At 40.2% G+C, this 15000-nt stretch overlaps 1 protein-coding gene across 13 annotated transcripts in view; it reads right to left on the bottom strand.

Moving 5' to 3' along the window:
- The window catches only part of PRRC2C (proline rich coiled-coil 2C), a 95569-nt gene that overhangs the window by 19284 nt on the left and 61285 nt on the right, over positions 1-15000 (bottom strand). For all 13 annotated transcript variants that reach the window (XM_044266957.1, XM_044266963.1, XM_044266959.1 and 10 more), the window contains exons 18-24: positions 13009-13163; positions 11196-11961; positions 10720-10805; positions 5936-6124; positions 5532-5783; positions 3562-3654; positions 526-627 (exon numbers count right to left, since the gene is read on the bottom strand). In XM_044266957.1, the coding sequence (XP_044122892.1) occupies positions 526-627; positions 3562-3654; positions 5532-5783; positions 5936-6124; positions 10720-10805; positions 11196-11961; positions 13009-13163 (1643 nt within the window). The remainder of the gene's footprint in view (positions 1-525; positions 628-3561; positions 3655-5531; positions 5784-5935; positions 6125-10719; positions 10806-11195; positions 11962-13008; positions 13164-15000) is intronic.

Below are 15000 nucleotides of genomic sequence, written 5' to 3'. Positions count from 1 at the left end.
CTCTTTTGCCCTCTTATTCAAAAAGTATCCAACAAAAATCAAATCAAATCAACTTGTATTAATTACCTCTTCGTAAAATATTCTAATTATTACAATGCATTCATTCAATTCACAGAGTTTACAGGGACAGGAAATGAGCAGTCTTACCACTATGGGAACTTAGGATAAATACCAACAACAAACATGCAACACAACAAGCCAGCTGGTTTTATAACACAACTAATATATCCAAAACTGAAGGTCTCCAAGAGGAAGTCAGTACAAACACAGACTATAAAAAGGCTTTCCTGTATTTTTAAGACAAAATTCACAGGCATAATAGGCCTTCCTTTAAAGTGGTATTAGAAGTTAATCAAATTTTAAGGTATAATTTGACGTAACTCTATTTCCTCAGCGTAGTATTGCTGCTACCACAAAAATACCGAGAGTATCTCTAGCTCCTGCCCCTCGCATGCGTCATCAAGGACCTTCAGGAGGAGGACGCTGCACGTACCTTGAAGGTGAGGCTAAGGACGCTGCACGTACCTTGAAGGTGAGGCTGAAAGTTGTGGGAGGAGCTGAGGCGAGGCCGCTGCTCTGCTGTCCAGTCTCCCTCTTAGGGAGGGGGAGGGTGTTAGGCAAGGGCACCTGTAAAGGCAGGCAACACACACCATCATCTAACTAGGTCTGCTACAAAAGCCCCATTACAGATACTGCTGAAGTCCTCCTCTAAGGGGATTTATTTTTCATGAGAGCCAAAAGGAATATCTGATTATTTAGAGGTACACTGTGTCTGCATCAATTGATAATTCTCGACATCTTAGAGAAATACTATCTGCTTTTTTATGCATGTAATTACAGAAATAGAACCTGTCCCAAATACAAGGTATATACTTGAAAGCAGTGCCTCATGTATTTTAAGTAATTTTAATGTGTACCACAGTGACCTGGCATGTTATTAAAGTGCAGATTCTGGCCAGTCGGTCTGGGGTTAAGGCCTGAAATTGTGCACTTCAAATGCAGTGATGCTCTGGTCAGTGGCCAAACATGCGCAGCAAAGCTCTAAGGGATCCACAGATTCTTTCAGAAGCATTTAACATGATGCTGTAATTATTCAGAAATTAACCTCTTTCCTGCAATACAGTCTACATTCTTATAACTATAATCAAGAACAAAATTAAAATCAGGAGCAAAGTACAGAATATATCCCCACAGCACTTGTTACACTAAGCAAACCACTTTCGCTATAGTTATACCATGATTATGGCAAATATTTTTAGAAACATGAAGATATTAGAAACAGTAACCAAATCTCTTTTCTCCTTTAAGTCTCTGGATCTTGAAATTTTATCATGTACTACTGTATGACTGATTTTAATGGTTCACTTAGTTATTCAGATCAAGTGACTGAGATGCTCGGAGTACCACGCTGTGGTACAATGGAGTATCTAAAAGAGACTGATAATACTATGGGCTATTGGATGGAGATTAAATACAAATCTTTAAAACAGCTGTGCTAGGAATAATCAAAAACACCACCTTCATTTAGATCTTTACGACACTTAGTATTCAAAATTATTGTGTATAGGTAACACTAAGCAATAAACCAGCTAAAAATCCTTAAAAAGTACTTTAAGTTTTGATAAGGGGAGTAAATCTTTATTAAGAACGATTTTTTCAAAAGACAAAAGTTCTGTGCATAAAAGGAACCCTTCCTTAACCACACTAAGGAGTGAAAAAGGAACATTTCAAAAGGTGCTAAAATTTTCCCATGCAGAACATTTGTTTTTAACAACTACATTAATCAAATTCAGAATCACCACCGCACTGGGCAGAAATTCGCAACACTGTGACATCACTGCAGACTGAAGACCATCTGTAATGCTCCCTGACCCAAGGTGGATGTTCCTGTTTTCAAATGTGCACCTGATACATAATTAAAAATAAAATGTAGACTATTTGCTTAGATACAAGACTGGGTCTCTCCCCTTCAGTGGTCCTGCATGCACAAATCTCACTACATTTTAATTAGATCACACAGATACCACTAAAACACTCAAATGGATATTTCCAATGACACTGAAGGGTTCTGAGAATAATCTTTCTTTGCTTACTTGTATTTCATAAATCACATTTTTAGAGGGTGATTTGGCAGAAAGCATCATATACTCTATATTTTCTAAATGAGAAAATGCATAATTTAAGTAAAATTAAACTCCAAGATATTACTGATTCAGTATTTGATAATCAACATAGTGCCACTGACTCCCTGTTAACTGACAGGGACTCTTTTTGTCCTTCCCAAGTTTCCCATTACTTTTTTATCCCTTAAAAAAAAAATTAACATGTAATGTATTATTTGTTTCAGAGGTGCAGGTCTGTGATTCATTGATCTTACCCAGTGCACAGCGCCCACCACAGCACATACCCTACCCTCCCTACTTACAGGAAGTTAAATAAATTTAAGACTTCCCCCAAAAGTGTTGGGGGGAAAGGGTCTGGCATGACAAGTAAAGCTCCGCTACATCTGTGAGCTGGACAGATTATATTAATCGGCTCCTAAAAAGCTCTCCTGCCATGAAAAAAAAAAAAATGTGTGACACAGCTGCTTTTTTCCTCAGTCCTCACGTCCTACAGCCCGACTAAAGTTGGATTAAATGATTCCTAAATTACCTCACCTCTCTACAATTCTATACTTGATGCTAGAAAGAAGAACAGACAGCATAGGAAAACACTGTAAGGCACAGGATTTTTATTCTCAAAATGACAGAGTTAAAGCCCTTTGTGAGAAACCTTTAAATATATCCATGAAGGAGATTTTTGAAAAGAATGAGCCTTTGCTCCTTACAGAGAGCTTTATATGAAAGGGAAGGCAGCTGACCAAATTTCTACCACACCTGCCTTCCAAACCAAGGGCCATCCATACATGTATCTGCTAAAATGCTCCTCTACACAGAGGTTAGCGAACGTGTCTGGATTTTCAATTTTTTGCCTGTCAGTCAATGATCTAGGCAAAGGGATGGACTGTACTGCCTTAACGTAACCCTGAATTGTAACACAGCTGTTCTGGAGAACTACCGCCTAAAATTTTACATGGCTTACTACCTCTTTTTAACACAGCATTTAAGAGTTTCTGCAGCTACATACACATTATAGTTCAGACTTCACAACAGGATTGTTGCTAAGGTAAAGCAAAAAAAAAAAAAACACAAACTTTTTTTTTTTTTTTTAGGTCAAAAAGAAACCCCTGAATTCTTGGCAACATCCATCCTGATTGCTTTCTGTATTGAGGGAGCTTTCACTGCACTGTGAAAAGGTTTCATCTAAGAACAAAATAAATTACTGAACTTGCAGAATGTGGATGGGAAGAACAAAAATTCTTACCAAAACCAGGTTAACAGGATTAGTACTTATGAAACTGAGTCTAAGTTTTGACTATTTTGCTCATTATTAGTACTCCAAAATGCAAGTTCACTATAGCCCTTTCCCAGAGAAGAATTAAATACTGGTCACACACGATGTATTAGATAGTAAGAGCCAGGTTCCTAACCATACTTTTCACATGTGAGGCCGATTACTTACATTATTAACCAAAGTATCCTCCATCTTTGCATTATTAGTAGCCACAGTGTTGGGCAGAGAAGAAGAAGGTGTAGTATAGTCTGTTACAGACTCCTGTGGAGTAGCAATAGAAAAAAATACGTTGTAAACTAAATTAATGACTCACTTTCTAATGGCAGCCTAACAGTTGTAAAGTTGGTCTGGAGGAAAGCAGGAGAGGAGAGCAGATCTTAAGACTCAACTTACTCAAATCTTAAAAGACCAATACTGTGACGAAAGAAACGTGGACTCCTCATGGAAGTGGTGACCTTTCAGCTGCCGGGTCCTGTACATATTTTTTTAATGCACTGCTGTATTTTATGTCCACTATACTTGAATTAAAAAAAATTTTTTGGAATTTAAATATAGGGGCGGCTGGGTGGCTCAGTGGGTTAAGCCGCTGCCTTCGGCTCAGGTCATGATCTCGGGGTCCTGGGATCGAGTCCCGCATCGGGCTCTCTGCTCAGCAGGGAGCCTGCTTCCACCTCTCTCACTCTCAGCCTGCCTCTCTGTCTACTTGTGATCTCTCTCTCTGTCAAATAAATAAATAAATAATCTTTTAAAAAAATTTTTTTTTTTTTTTAAATTTAAATATAGGGGCTCCTGGGTGGCTCAGTGGGTTAAGCCTCTGCCTTCAGCTCGGGTCATGGTCTCGGGGTCCTGGGACTGAGCCCCGCATCGGGCTCTCTGCTCAGCAGGGAGCCTGCTTCCCCCCACCTCTGCCTGCCTCTCTGCCTACTGTGATCTCTGTCAAATAAATAAATAAAATCTTTAAGATATATAGATATATACACATTGCACTGTACTAGAAGGCTGCCAAAAGTACCAACTATTTAATTCAATGGGTTACTAAAAGAACTCTGTGTGGCTCTCGTAATTTATAGCTTACTTTCAACTACTGATTTTTTATTCTCTTCAAAATACAACACAGATAAATGAATGTCAAGATGGCTGTTGTTGCAATTAGATTTTAGGATAAATTTATCATCATGAATCTGTTCTTTAAATATGGTAGAGGTGGACTATAAGTTTTTTATTTACATGTATTGTTTATATAGCAATTAAAAGAGAAAAGTCGTCAAATAACATTAAAGTTCCCACTTACCTTTCTTTTCAACATGTACCAGAGTGAACATAAAATGGCAGATATAAATTTCGCTATTCCAACAGATGTTAGTCCACATAAGTCACTCAGTGTATCTTTTGCATCTTGCCTTAATGATTATTTTAAAGATACACACTTTTCATTCAATGTGGTCCCTAAATTCAAGTCAGTTATTTCCTCTGGTGCTCAACCAACGAAACGATCTATTCCAACACTGGAAGAAAACTGCCTATATTGCAGTTCCTGAAAATTTACTCTGACTTAGTTCCTGACTTGAAAACCTCACTAGTGGACAAGCTAAGACACCACAGTAACTCCACTAACAAAATAAAAATCTAAACAATCTTTCCAAAGCCTGTAAACCCAAGAAAAATCATTTTAATCCTATGTACATATTTTTCACTTCAAACTGGAAGAGTATAGATTTTTACAGGCACCTGGGTGGCTCAGGGGGTTAAGCCCCAGCCTTAAGCTCAGTCGTGATCTCAGGGTCCTGTGATCAAGGCTGCATGGGGCTCTCTGTTCAGGGGGAAGCCTCCTCCCCCCACCCCCACTTGTGATCTCTCTGTCAAATAAATAAATAATCTTTAAAAAAAAAAAAAAAGTATGCATTTTCACCTACCTAAAGAAATATTTTACTTTAAGAAATTTCTTTAGACCACAGATGCATGCAATGAAGTAAAACATTCTCTGCAAAATCATCACCCAGACAGTTTACAGAATTCTATGCCTCAAGCCAAAATAAAAGAAAAAGGAGGACAGAAAGAATGAGTGCTGTTCCTATTTCCCCGCTCGCTGCTGACATGGTTTGCACCACCGGAACCCGTGGCCCCTGCGCGCCGCCTACCTTCCCATCCGCGCCGTACTCCGCGGACGACACTGAAATCATGGCTCCTATCTCAGTCGACATCTCCGCAACGGCTTTGCTTTCCTTTGTTGTTACCGGGTCTGTGCTTCTGACCGCAGCGGGGCTCGGTTTCTCTTGTCCTTCTGGCTCCGCCTGTTGGGCATCTTTTACTTTTCTATTTTTTAATGAACGTTCTTTTCCAATAGGACCTGGTTTATGTTCTTTATTTTCTACCGGACTCAAATCTGGAAGCTAAAAATTCAATGGTTATGACAAAAAGGCATTATGATCAAAGACATTCACTGAAAATTAAATTCAATTTCAAAACCATCACTAGTCGTCCCACTGATGTGTTAGTGGCTTTCATACGGCTCTACCTGGATGGAGTATGAATTATAATCTACCTTCTGGGCTTTGATAGGGCCCGCCCGTGGCTGTTTCTGCCGCTGTTCTTTAGGTTCTGGTATCTTGTCCGTAGTCTTTTCAGAGAGTACAGGCACAATTTCATTTTCATTCCCATTCGAAGCTGGAGCACCGAACTGAATTGTGTCAATTCCAATTTCAACTCCACTTTCTTGACCATTTTTTGTTCCCTAGAAAGAGAGTATTTTAAAACTTGCTTATCTACGCAAACAGAATTCAAATATGACTGACTGAATGATGGAGTAGCCCATATTTCAACAGTACAATGGAAGAATCTATGTATTAATGGACACTGATCATGTTTTGAGAAACTTTCCTTTAGCCACTACTGATCTGTATCAAAAAGGAGTAAAATGAAAACTAGGAGAACATTTAAGTTTTGATTTATTTTTAAAGATTTATTTATTTGAGAGACACACACAGACCACACGTGCACGAAAACAGGAGTCGGGGAAGCAGCCGAGGGAGAGGGAGGAGGACAGCAGCAGACTCTAACCTGAGCAGGGAGCTCAGTGACACCAGGACCCAGACAGAGACCAGGACCGGAGTCAAAATCAAGAGCCAGACACTCAACTGACTGAGCCACCAAGGCCCCCAAGACTTAAATTTCTGAAGTCCTGGCTTAATGGGTCAGGAGTTTCACTGTGAGCAGATCACAGCCTCAAGCTATTTGCTCCTTGAACATGAAAGTAAAAGCAACAAACAGACAAAGACAGCACCAGCAACAAATCAACAGATGAATGAACGAGGGAGAGAAGATAGCAACACCAGTATCACCTACTTTTTAAAAAATTTTTTAGAATTTTTAGAAAATATTTTATTTATTTATTGACAGAGAGGTCACAAGCAGGCAGAGAGGCAGCAGAGAGCCTGCTTCCTCCTCTCTCTGCCTGCCTCTCTGCCTACTTGTGATCTCTGTCAAATAAATAAATAAACAAAATCTTAAAAAAAAAAGTATACATGGAAATAAAATGAAAACAATGTCCATCAAAATACTCTGTGATTGGTAATGAAGTGCACACACCTTAAGAATCCAATTAAACTGTTAATTTATGTGGCATCTTCTTTGTGCTAGGCACTGATCCAGATAGACTCTAAGAATCTAACTTGCAGAAGTTGCAATAAAGTGAAGGGAGAAAATGAACAACTAGAAAATCAGATGAGGGATATGCAAAAATCAAAGTATGGTTAAGCCACTTGAGATTGACAGAAAAAAGTGCCGAGGAGACCACACTGACGCTCAATCCACAAGACAAAATCAGCAGCAAGTGATTCCAGCAGAGCCAACACCTCGTGTAGAGGTTAACAATTAAAAAAAAAAAAAAAGTTTAGTGAGACTGGAACATGGCAGGTATTAAAAGCAGTAGTAGACAATGAATAAGCAGAAAGCTGGAAAATACAATTTTATAAGCCAGAGGTGTTTGTAACAATTAACATTTTCAGAAATAAACAGACAAAACTTGGGACAAAGTTTAACTTCAGGCTTTGGTCTCATAATCGTATCATTGCTTTGTATTAGTTTCAGCATCCCTGAACTCACCGCATCAATTACTGTGTAAGGTTACTATTAAATTTATCAGTGTAACAATGTCCATATTATGGACAGGCCGTGTCATTCAGACTTATTTTTAGTATCTGAACATTCTCTTTCAAATACAGGCTAACATTACTTATGTAACTTAGAATAAAAATCTCTATTTGCTTTAGTCAATGCTGAAATTCTGTAGTTAGTTCAGTATAAATGTACAGTTAGTATCAGAAAAGTCAAACAGTAATCACTGAAACCCACTGACTATGTAGAGAAACAAGAAGTTACAAATAGTTCAAAGAAATTAAAAAATAGATGGGCAATTAACAGAACTGGTAGAGTTTGTTAGTTTTAGGAAAAATACCATATCCTTTGAAACAAAAAAAGTGTACAAAATACACATAACACAAGGAAGGGTAATAGAGCTCAGATCATATATTATCAATCTTTGTGAGACTACCCGTGTATCTAACACTCACTGCACTGAACCAAATAATCACTAAGGAATGTATTTCACTAGAGTAATTTAAGAAGTCCCACCAAGAAATTCTTTCCATTCTTCGAAATGAATTAAAACTGAAACGTAACTTTGCTAGCTCTGAAGCTCACCATGAGGCAATATTCCAAAATCATGCGCAATGAACGTCCACCAAAAAACTATCACATTTTACCCAGAAAACATAAAGAACATAGAGGATGAAGAAGAAAGATGTGTGTGAGAAAGATGAGATCCCACCAAAGGAATTTCCTCCTCCAACCGGCTGAAGGCAGATGTGGGCGTTCTTTCAGTACTGCAAACCTGTAGTAGAACCTTCACAACAGAAATCTGGCAGCTAAGAGTGCTGAGAAATCATTATTCCTATACTGAATGTCTAGACATTTTAATAAATTCATTAAATCCAGTGCACCCATCCCAAACAAAGAAATAAGCTTTCCACTTCGTCCTTCACTATTAGCATGACACACCCATGTAAGAAATGCTACAGTTAACCCTAGTGTCCATACCAACCAGCAGAAGAAAAATGATTCAACGGAGGATCCTAAACACCGAATGCAGTGATTCCGTATTTTACCTGAGTTCCCCATAGAACTTTAAAAACAGCTGCTGAGGTCTTCTCCAGACCGAAGTCAAAAAGCCGAAGTGGGGCAGGGGCAGCAGGAAGACTTCTTTAATGACGTCTTTAAATTTTTAAGAAACTGTACTTTTTACCTATTGTCACGTGTCTCTGCTCCTCCTTCATAGCAAACTACTTTCTCTAAGTTCTCTATACGCAGCTTTCCTCCCCCTTTCTCTTAAATTCACTCTAACCAGGCTTTTGTGGCTACTGCCCCACTGACACCAGGGACCACATTATCCGCTCCAATTCTCAGGCCTAACTTACCTGGCCACCCAGCAGAATCTGACACACTTAATTTATCCCTCCTTTCAACTCACCTTTCACTGAGATTTGAAAACCCTTTCCCAACCCCCACACTGCCAAATGGGAAAGGCTTAGGACTTAGCCTCGGATTCTCTTCGCTTTTCTAACCACTCTTCCTTGGTGGTCTCATTCAACTCACTCATTTTAAGCACGATCTAATCAACAGCTGTGAAATTCACGTCTCCAAACCAGATTATCTCCTATGAACTACAGACTCTTCCATTTAACAACCTACCCAGCAGCTCCACTTAGATGTGTAACGAACACTCTAAACCTAACAACACACCCCTTATATTTTCCAAACTCCCTTCTATTTTCCCTCATTGCAGATCCGTATTACAGCTTCCAATCACGATTGATGGCAACTCTATTCTTCTTGCTCCTCAAGTCAAAAACTGGGGAGATAAATTGTGTTCTTTTTCACATTCTATTTTTTTTTTTTAAGATTTTATTTATTGGACAGAGATCACAAGTAGGCAGAGAGGCAGGCCGAGAGAGAGAGGGGGAAGCAGGCTCCCCACTGAGCAGAGAACCCGATGCGGGGCTTGATCCCAGGACCCCAGGATCATGACCTGAGCTGAAGGCAGCGGCTTTAACCCACTGAGCCACCCAGGCGCCCCACACATACTATGTTTAATCGCTCAGTATCTGTCAGCTCTACCTTCAAGTCTTCGCATCACCTTTAATGCCATCTCCCTGGTCTAAGTTACCATCATTTGATTATTGGGACACCATCCTACCTTCTACTCTTTGCCATCCATGGACTAGTCTTAACTCAGAATAAATCATCTGAGAAAAAGTCAGGTCCCGCTCTTCTTGTGCTCAACACTCTCAACTGTGCTCCTACATCTCCCCCAGGCCCAGTGAGGGCTACGCCCCGTCATCCCTCCGGCTTCATCTGTTCTCTTTCCACCCCCCCAACTTCACTACAGCCACACGAACCCCCTGATCTTCCCCGAACGCACCAGCCATGCCTCTCTCTTGGGGCTTCTGTATTTGTTAGTCTGTGAACCAAGAATTCACTTTTCCTAAGAAATTTCAGTAGCATGCTCTCTTATCAAACATCACCTAAGGGGCACATCTTGGCCAACCTATTTTAAATGGTCTCCGGATCCCTTGAGAAACTTCTTAGGTACCTTCCCTACTTTGCTTTCCTCCTCAGCACTGACCCATTTAACAGGAGATGGTATTTATCAGGGGCTCACCCCCCCGCCCCATCTACAACGGAAGCCCCCTGACTACAGAGCTTTTTGTCCATTTTTATCGCACTCTCTCCCTGTTTCATAAGCCCATGTGTTAGAAAACTGCCTGGTATATCACATGTGCTCAAAAATTTATGTTCAATGAGTAAGTGAAAAACTGCTAACTTACCAACACTGCACATTTGAGAAATTATGTTGAACTTCCTGTAAACTCTGCTTCTAAGTAATTATACTGCCTAATTATTCAGGCTAAAAACATGGTAGAAAAGTCAAAAAAGTAGTAACTACACTTATATTCTCTGTATCCCAAGCATTTTTTTTCCACAAGCACTTTTATTGAGACTTGAATTAAAAGAATGTTAACCCTGTTACGTCTGAAGGTGAGAAGCAGCCTCTGACGGTAGAGGTCCGGCAGCAACCGTATCACCTGGGACTTGTAGAAATGTACTCGGGCCTCAGTCAGACCTAATGAGACAGACGCGCCGGGCAGGAGTCTCAGCAAGCTACTCTAACAAGCTGCCCAAGGTGACTGTGACGCACACTCAAGTGTGAGAAACTACGGAAGGAAACGGCTACGCTAACACTGCCAAGGCCACTGTAAAGTACACTCCTACCTCTGACGAGGCAGCTGATCCAAACGACGTTAGGGGCTTATTCCACGCGCTCACTGACGGTGGCTGTGGTGGACTAATGGGACCCACTGGAAAGAAGAAATCACGGGAAACGGAACCATTAAAATTTAGAGGCTAATAATCCCTAATGTACTTTACCTTTTCCTTTAATGGCAGTTAGACAACAACAAAAAAAGATTTTCACAATACACTTAGAGATAAATATAAGCTCCCCCAGCAAACAGTGTATGTTTTTAATCAACGCAAAATTGTGCCCATAAAATATGCCATTAAAAGTATACGACATCTGCTCTAGAAACAAAGGTTTTAAGAAAAGAAGAAAAAAATTACTATTACCACTTCTTCCTAAAAAAAGGAAGTGGCTAGGAAAAAAACATACTGAGTACATAAATAAAACTGGAAACAAACCCCAACATTCTCATGCCATACCCCGTCCTTCACTTCTCTGGTGAACTCACATTTCTTTGAGATGTCATTCAGCACAGCCGGTGGGGCCACCTTGTTATCCCATAATTCAGTTGTCAGTGTGCCATGTGACTGCGAGGTCTGGATGGACTTTCCTGTGGCTACATAATCCGTGCCGTTGGGCGTCTGAGCGGAGGGTAGTCTAATCGAAGGTGGTGGCTGTTTTGAAGACTGGGTTGTAGTCTGTAGTGGGCTCTGGACTGGTTTATGAGTCTGTCCCTGAGTCTGGGCTGGTGCACTGGGGGCCGGGGCAGGGACCGGGACCAGGGCTGGGGCTGAAGCTGGGGCAGCGACTAGGGCAGGGGCTGGGGCTGGGGTCGGGGTTGCAACAGGGGCTGGGGTGGCTGGCGCGGGGGCTCCTGGGGCTGAGGCGGCGGGGGCAGGAGCTGAAGCGGATGTTGGGGCTAGGGCTGAAGCGAGGATGGGGACAGAGGCTGACGTGAGGATGGGGACAGAGGCTGGGGACGAAGCTGAGGTAAGGACGGGGTTTGGAGCTGGAGCTGAAGAAGAGACTGTGGCTGCAGCGGAGGTGGAGGGCGGAAGCGGGGTTGAGGCCGAGGTCGGGAGAGGAGCTGACGCTGAGGTGAGGACTGGGACGGGGGCCGGGGCCAGGGCCGGGGCCGGGGCCGGGGCCAGGGCCGAGGCCGGAGCCAGGGCCGGGGTCTGCTGAGTTCCCGTAGCCTGCTTTTTGGCAAACCGTGGAGGAAGCTTCGAGGTCTGACTTCTTCCTTTCTCATTTGCATTCTTTTTGTTCCAGACCTTAAAAAATTGGTAGGAACCATTTTTGTCAATAATGTAACCGAAAGAACAGTTCACGAAGACTGTCCCTGACAAGATCTACTAGTTTAGCTCCTTTACTTTTCAAAATAGGCACTCAACAGAGCAAAAACGTCAAGGCTGCTAAGGAGACTTTAAATTGTGAAAACAAAGATGCTACGGGGAGAAAAAGACTAATATGTACTACACATTCTTCATAAATGGTTCCACAATCTCTCCTCCATAATGCTAAAAGTTAAATACTGGAAGGAATTTCTCAATGAATTCATTTGGCAGCAAAATCTGACCCAATCTGACAAAAAGCTACTTACCGACTTCACTCATGTTTACCACAGAAACAATCATCTGTGGGTGTTGCTGGGATGTTAGGCTATACAGGATTTATGCACTACTTTTACCTTCTAAAATAAATGAACAAACAAACAAATGAATCAATGAATGCTAAAAATATCTAGTCCTAGGGTCTATATTTAATCGAGCTTAGAAGTACCACTCACATAAGATTTTTACAGAGTTTCTTTGTTTTTTAGGCTTCTCATCCTTTAGAGCTTGTTATCACTATTACCTATGTATTTTACTTATTTTTATCCTGTATCGGCATTTAGCAAAATGGGTGTTTGTGTTGATTTAAATGGAGTAACTAATATTGATTCATTCTGTGTGTTTAAATGAACTAATTTAGATTATAATCAAAATCTTTGTAGGTAAAGAATCTGCAATTTATTAGATCATGGCAGTTGTGCTCATTAGATTTCCAAGATAACTTAAAATTATCTCTAACTCTGATAAGATGACCAGAACTGAAAAATGAGTTCCTGAATTAAAGTGATGATGTGAGCTACAGTGACTATATTCTATTTAAAATTTACCTCAATTCTGGGTAAAAAGTGTAAAGTTGTGAAAATAAAGTCATTCTGAACACTTGAATAAATGTAACCTCGACATTATAGATGGAGAGAGACCGTAACTACTTGTTACTATATTCTGGGCAACCATGTAAATAAATAGTAACAAACTAAAACACTAAACCTGTATGATTTGTTCTTCCTTCTTTCGACGTTCTTCATCCTGTAAACGTTTTTGTTGTTTTTTGGAAACCACCTCAGTAAAACCGTCATCATTCAAATTTGACTGGGGGTCTTCAACTACTGTTACTTCAGGATGGTCATCAATTATAACAACACCTATGGGTATAGGGAAAGATTTAAAATGCTATGTATTTTTTCAATTGAAAAGATAAATAGAAATGTTTAGTTCAGTAGCAATTAAAAACAGAAAAAAAGACAAGACAAAAATCTAGTCCTTATAATTCACATTATAACCCAATTCACATAGCACACAATGGCCATTTACTAGTAAGATTGGAAAAGAATACACAGACATAGAAAAGGATGCCCATAAACAAGCTTTAAAAGTCTTCTGACTTTTTGAAGTGCTTCGAATGATATGTACCTTTCTTTCCTTCAGTAATACAGCAATGAGGTCTTTTCTAAGTCGGTATCAAAAAACAAAACAAACACCACTTAGTATCTATCATCCATCCTCTCTCAGTCGAATTGCTTAACCTCTACTTTTCCAGCATCAGATCTGTATTGTGCTATAAAGATCTACACAGCACTTTACTGCATTTGCATCTAACCATTCTAAGAGGTGGGTATTACTACTGTTTCACTTTTTTAAGGATGAAATAAACTCTGGGAAGCCGATACACTAAAGGTGAGCTGGTGAATAACCAAGCTGGTCTTATGACTCTAAATAACTACTCTATGTAGACCACTTGTTTACAATATATAGTTGTTAAAAATAAATGAAATATATGTGCAAGTTCTACATGAACATAAAATGGCACAGATATACAAATGTCGTAATAACCTAGCAGATGAGTAACTGAAGACGTATCTTCAACTCACTGTCCAACTAACAATTATTCAGCCTATATTCTTAAAATCATACAACCCAGGGATGCCTGGGTGGCTCAGTGGGTTAAAGCCTCTGCCTTCAGCTCGGGTCATGATCCCAGGATCCTGGGATCGAGCCCCGCATCGGGCTCTCTCTGCTCAGTGGGGAGCCTGCTTCCTCCTCTCTCTCTCTGTCTCTCTGCCTACTTGTGATCTCTGTCAAATAAATAAATAAAAATCTTAAAAGAAAAAAAATCACACAACCCAGTGAGTATAAGAAATCTAGATCCCTTAAATTTAGTGTTTAAAAGCAAAACTGAAATAGTCCAGGCAAGGAAACTTGTGGGTGCAAGTATGATGTTTCCAAAATAAATGTAAGAAAAAGATAAGGCAATTCAGATAAATTATTTCAATTTTGCAAATACTATACATCTTAACTGGGGAACATACAATAAAATTAGTTACTTGCTTGGGAATGGTACAAACACATACAACTTAGGATGGTGATAACTTGTGAGGGATGGCCAAAGAGTATTATTACAGAGTAGTTCATAGGGAATCAACCTGAAAACAATTCTCTTTGAATAGCTAAAAATGTGCATTTATGCAAACAATGATGGGAAAACAAATAAAAAATATTAAAACTGGCTTCCATTCTTTGGGGGAAAAAAAAAGATTTACTTATGAAAGAGTGAGAAAGGGTGCACTCGGCACGTGCAAACAGGGAGAGGGAGAGAGACAAACAAGCAGATGTTGTGCTCAGTGCGGAGCTCCAGGAGGCCCAATTTCAGGACCCTGAGATCATGACCTGAGCCAAAATCAAGAGTTCATGCTCAACTGACTGAGCCACCCAGGCACCACTGGTTTCCACTCTTTAAAAACCCGTTACTGCTATTCTGTGTTTATTTTCTTTTTAAAAAATACTTACTGATCTCTGCACCCAATGTGGAGCGCAAACTGAAAACCCCAAGATCAAGGGTGACACAAGCCACCAACTGAACTAGGCAGGCAACCATGTTACTGCTTTTCTAACAAAGTCACATGAGTTCTGATTTATCTAAGATACTTCTACATATGTCTTAAAGAGCAGTGCTCATTTTAGAGAAAGGTCGAATGTTCATTT

Source organism: Neovison vison, chromosome 10 (assembly GCF_020171115.1).
Source record: "Neovison vison isolate M4711 chromosome 10, ASM_NN_V1, whole genome shotgun sequence".
Taxonomy (NCBI): Eukaryota; Metazoa; Chordata; class Mammalia; order Carnivora; family Mustelidae; genus Neogale; species Neogale vison.
This window is presented reverse-complemented; position numbering and strand designations above follow the sequence as displayed.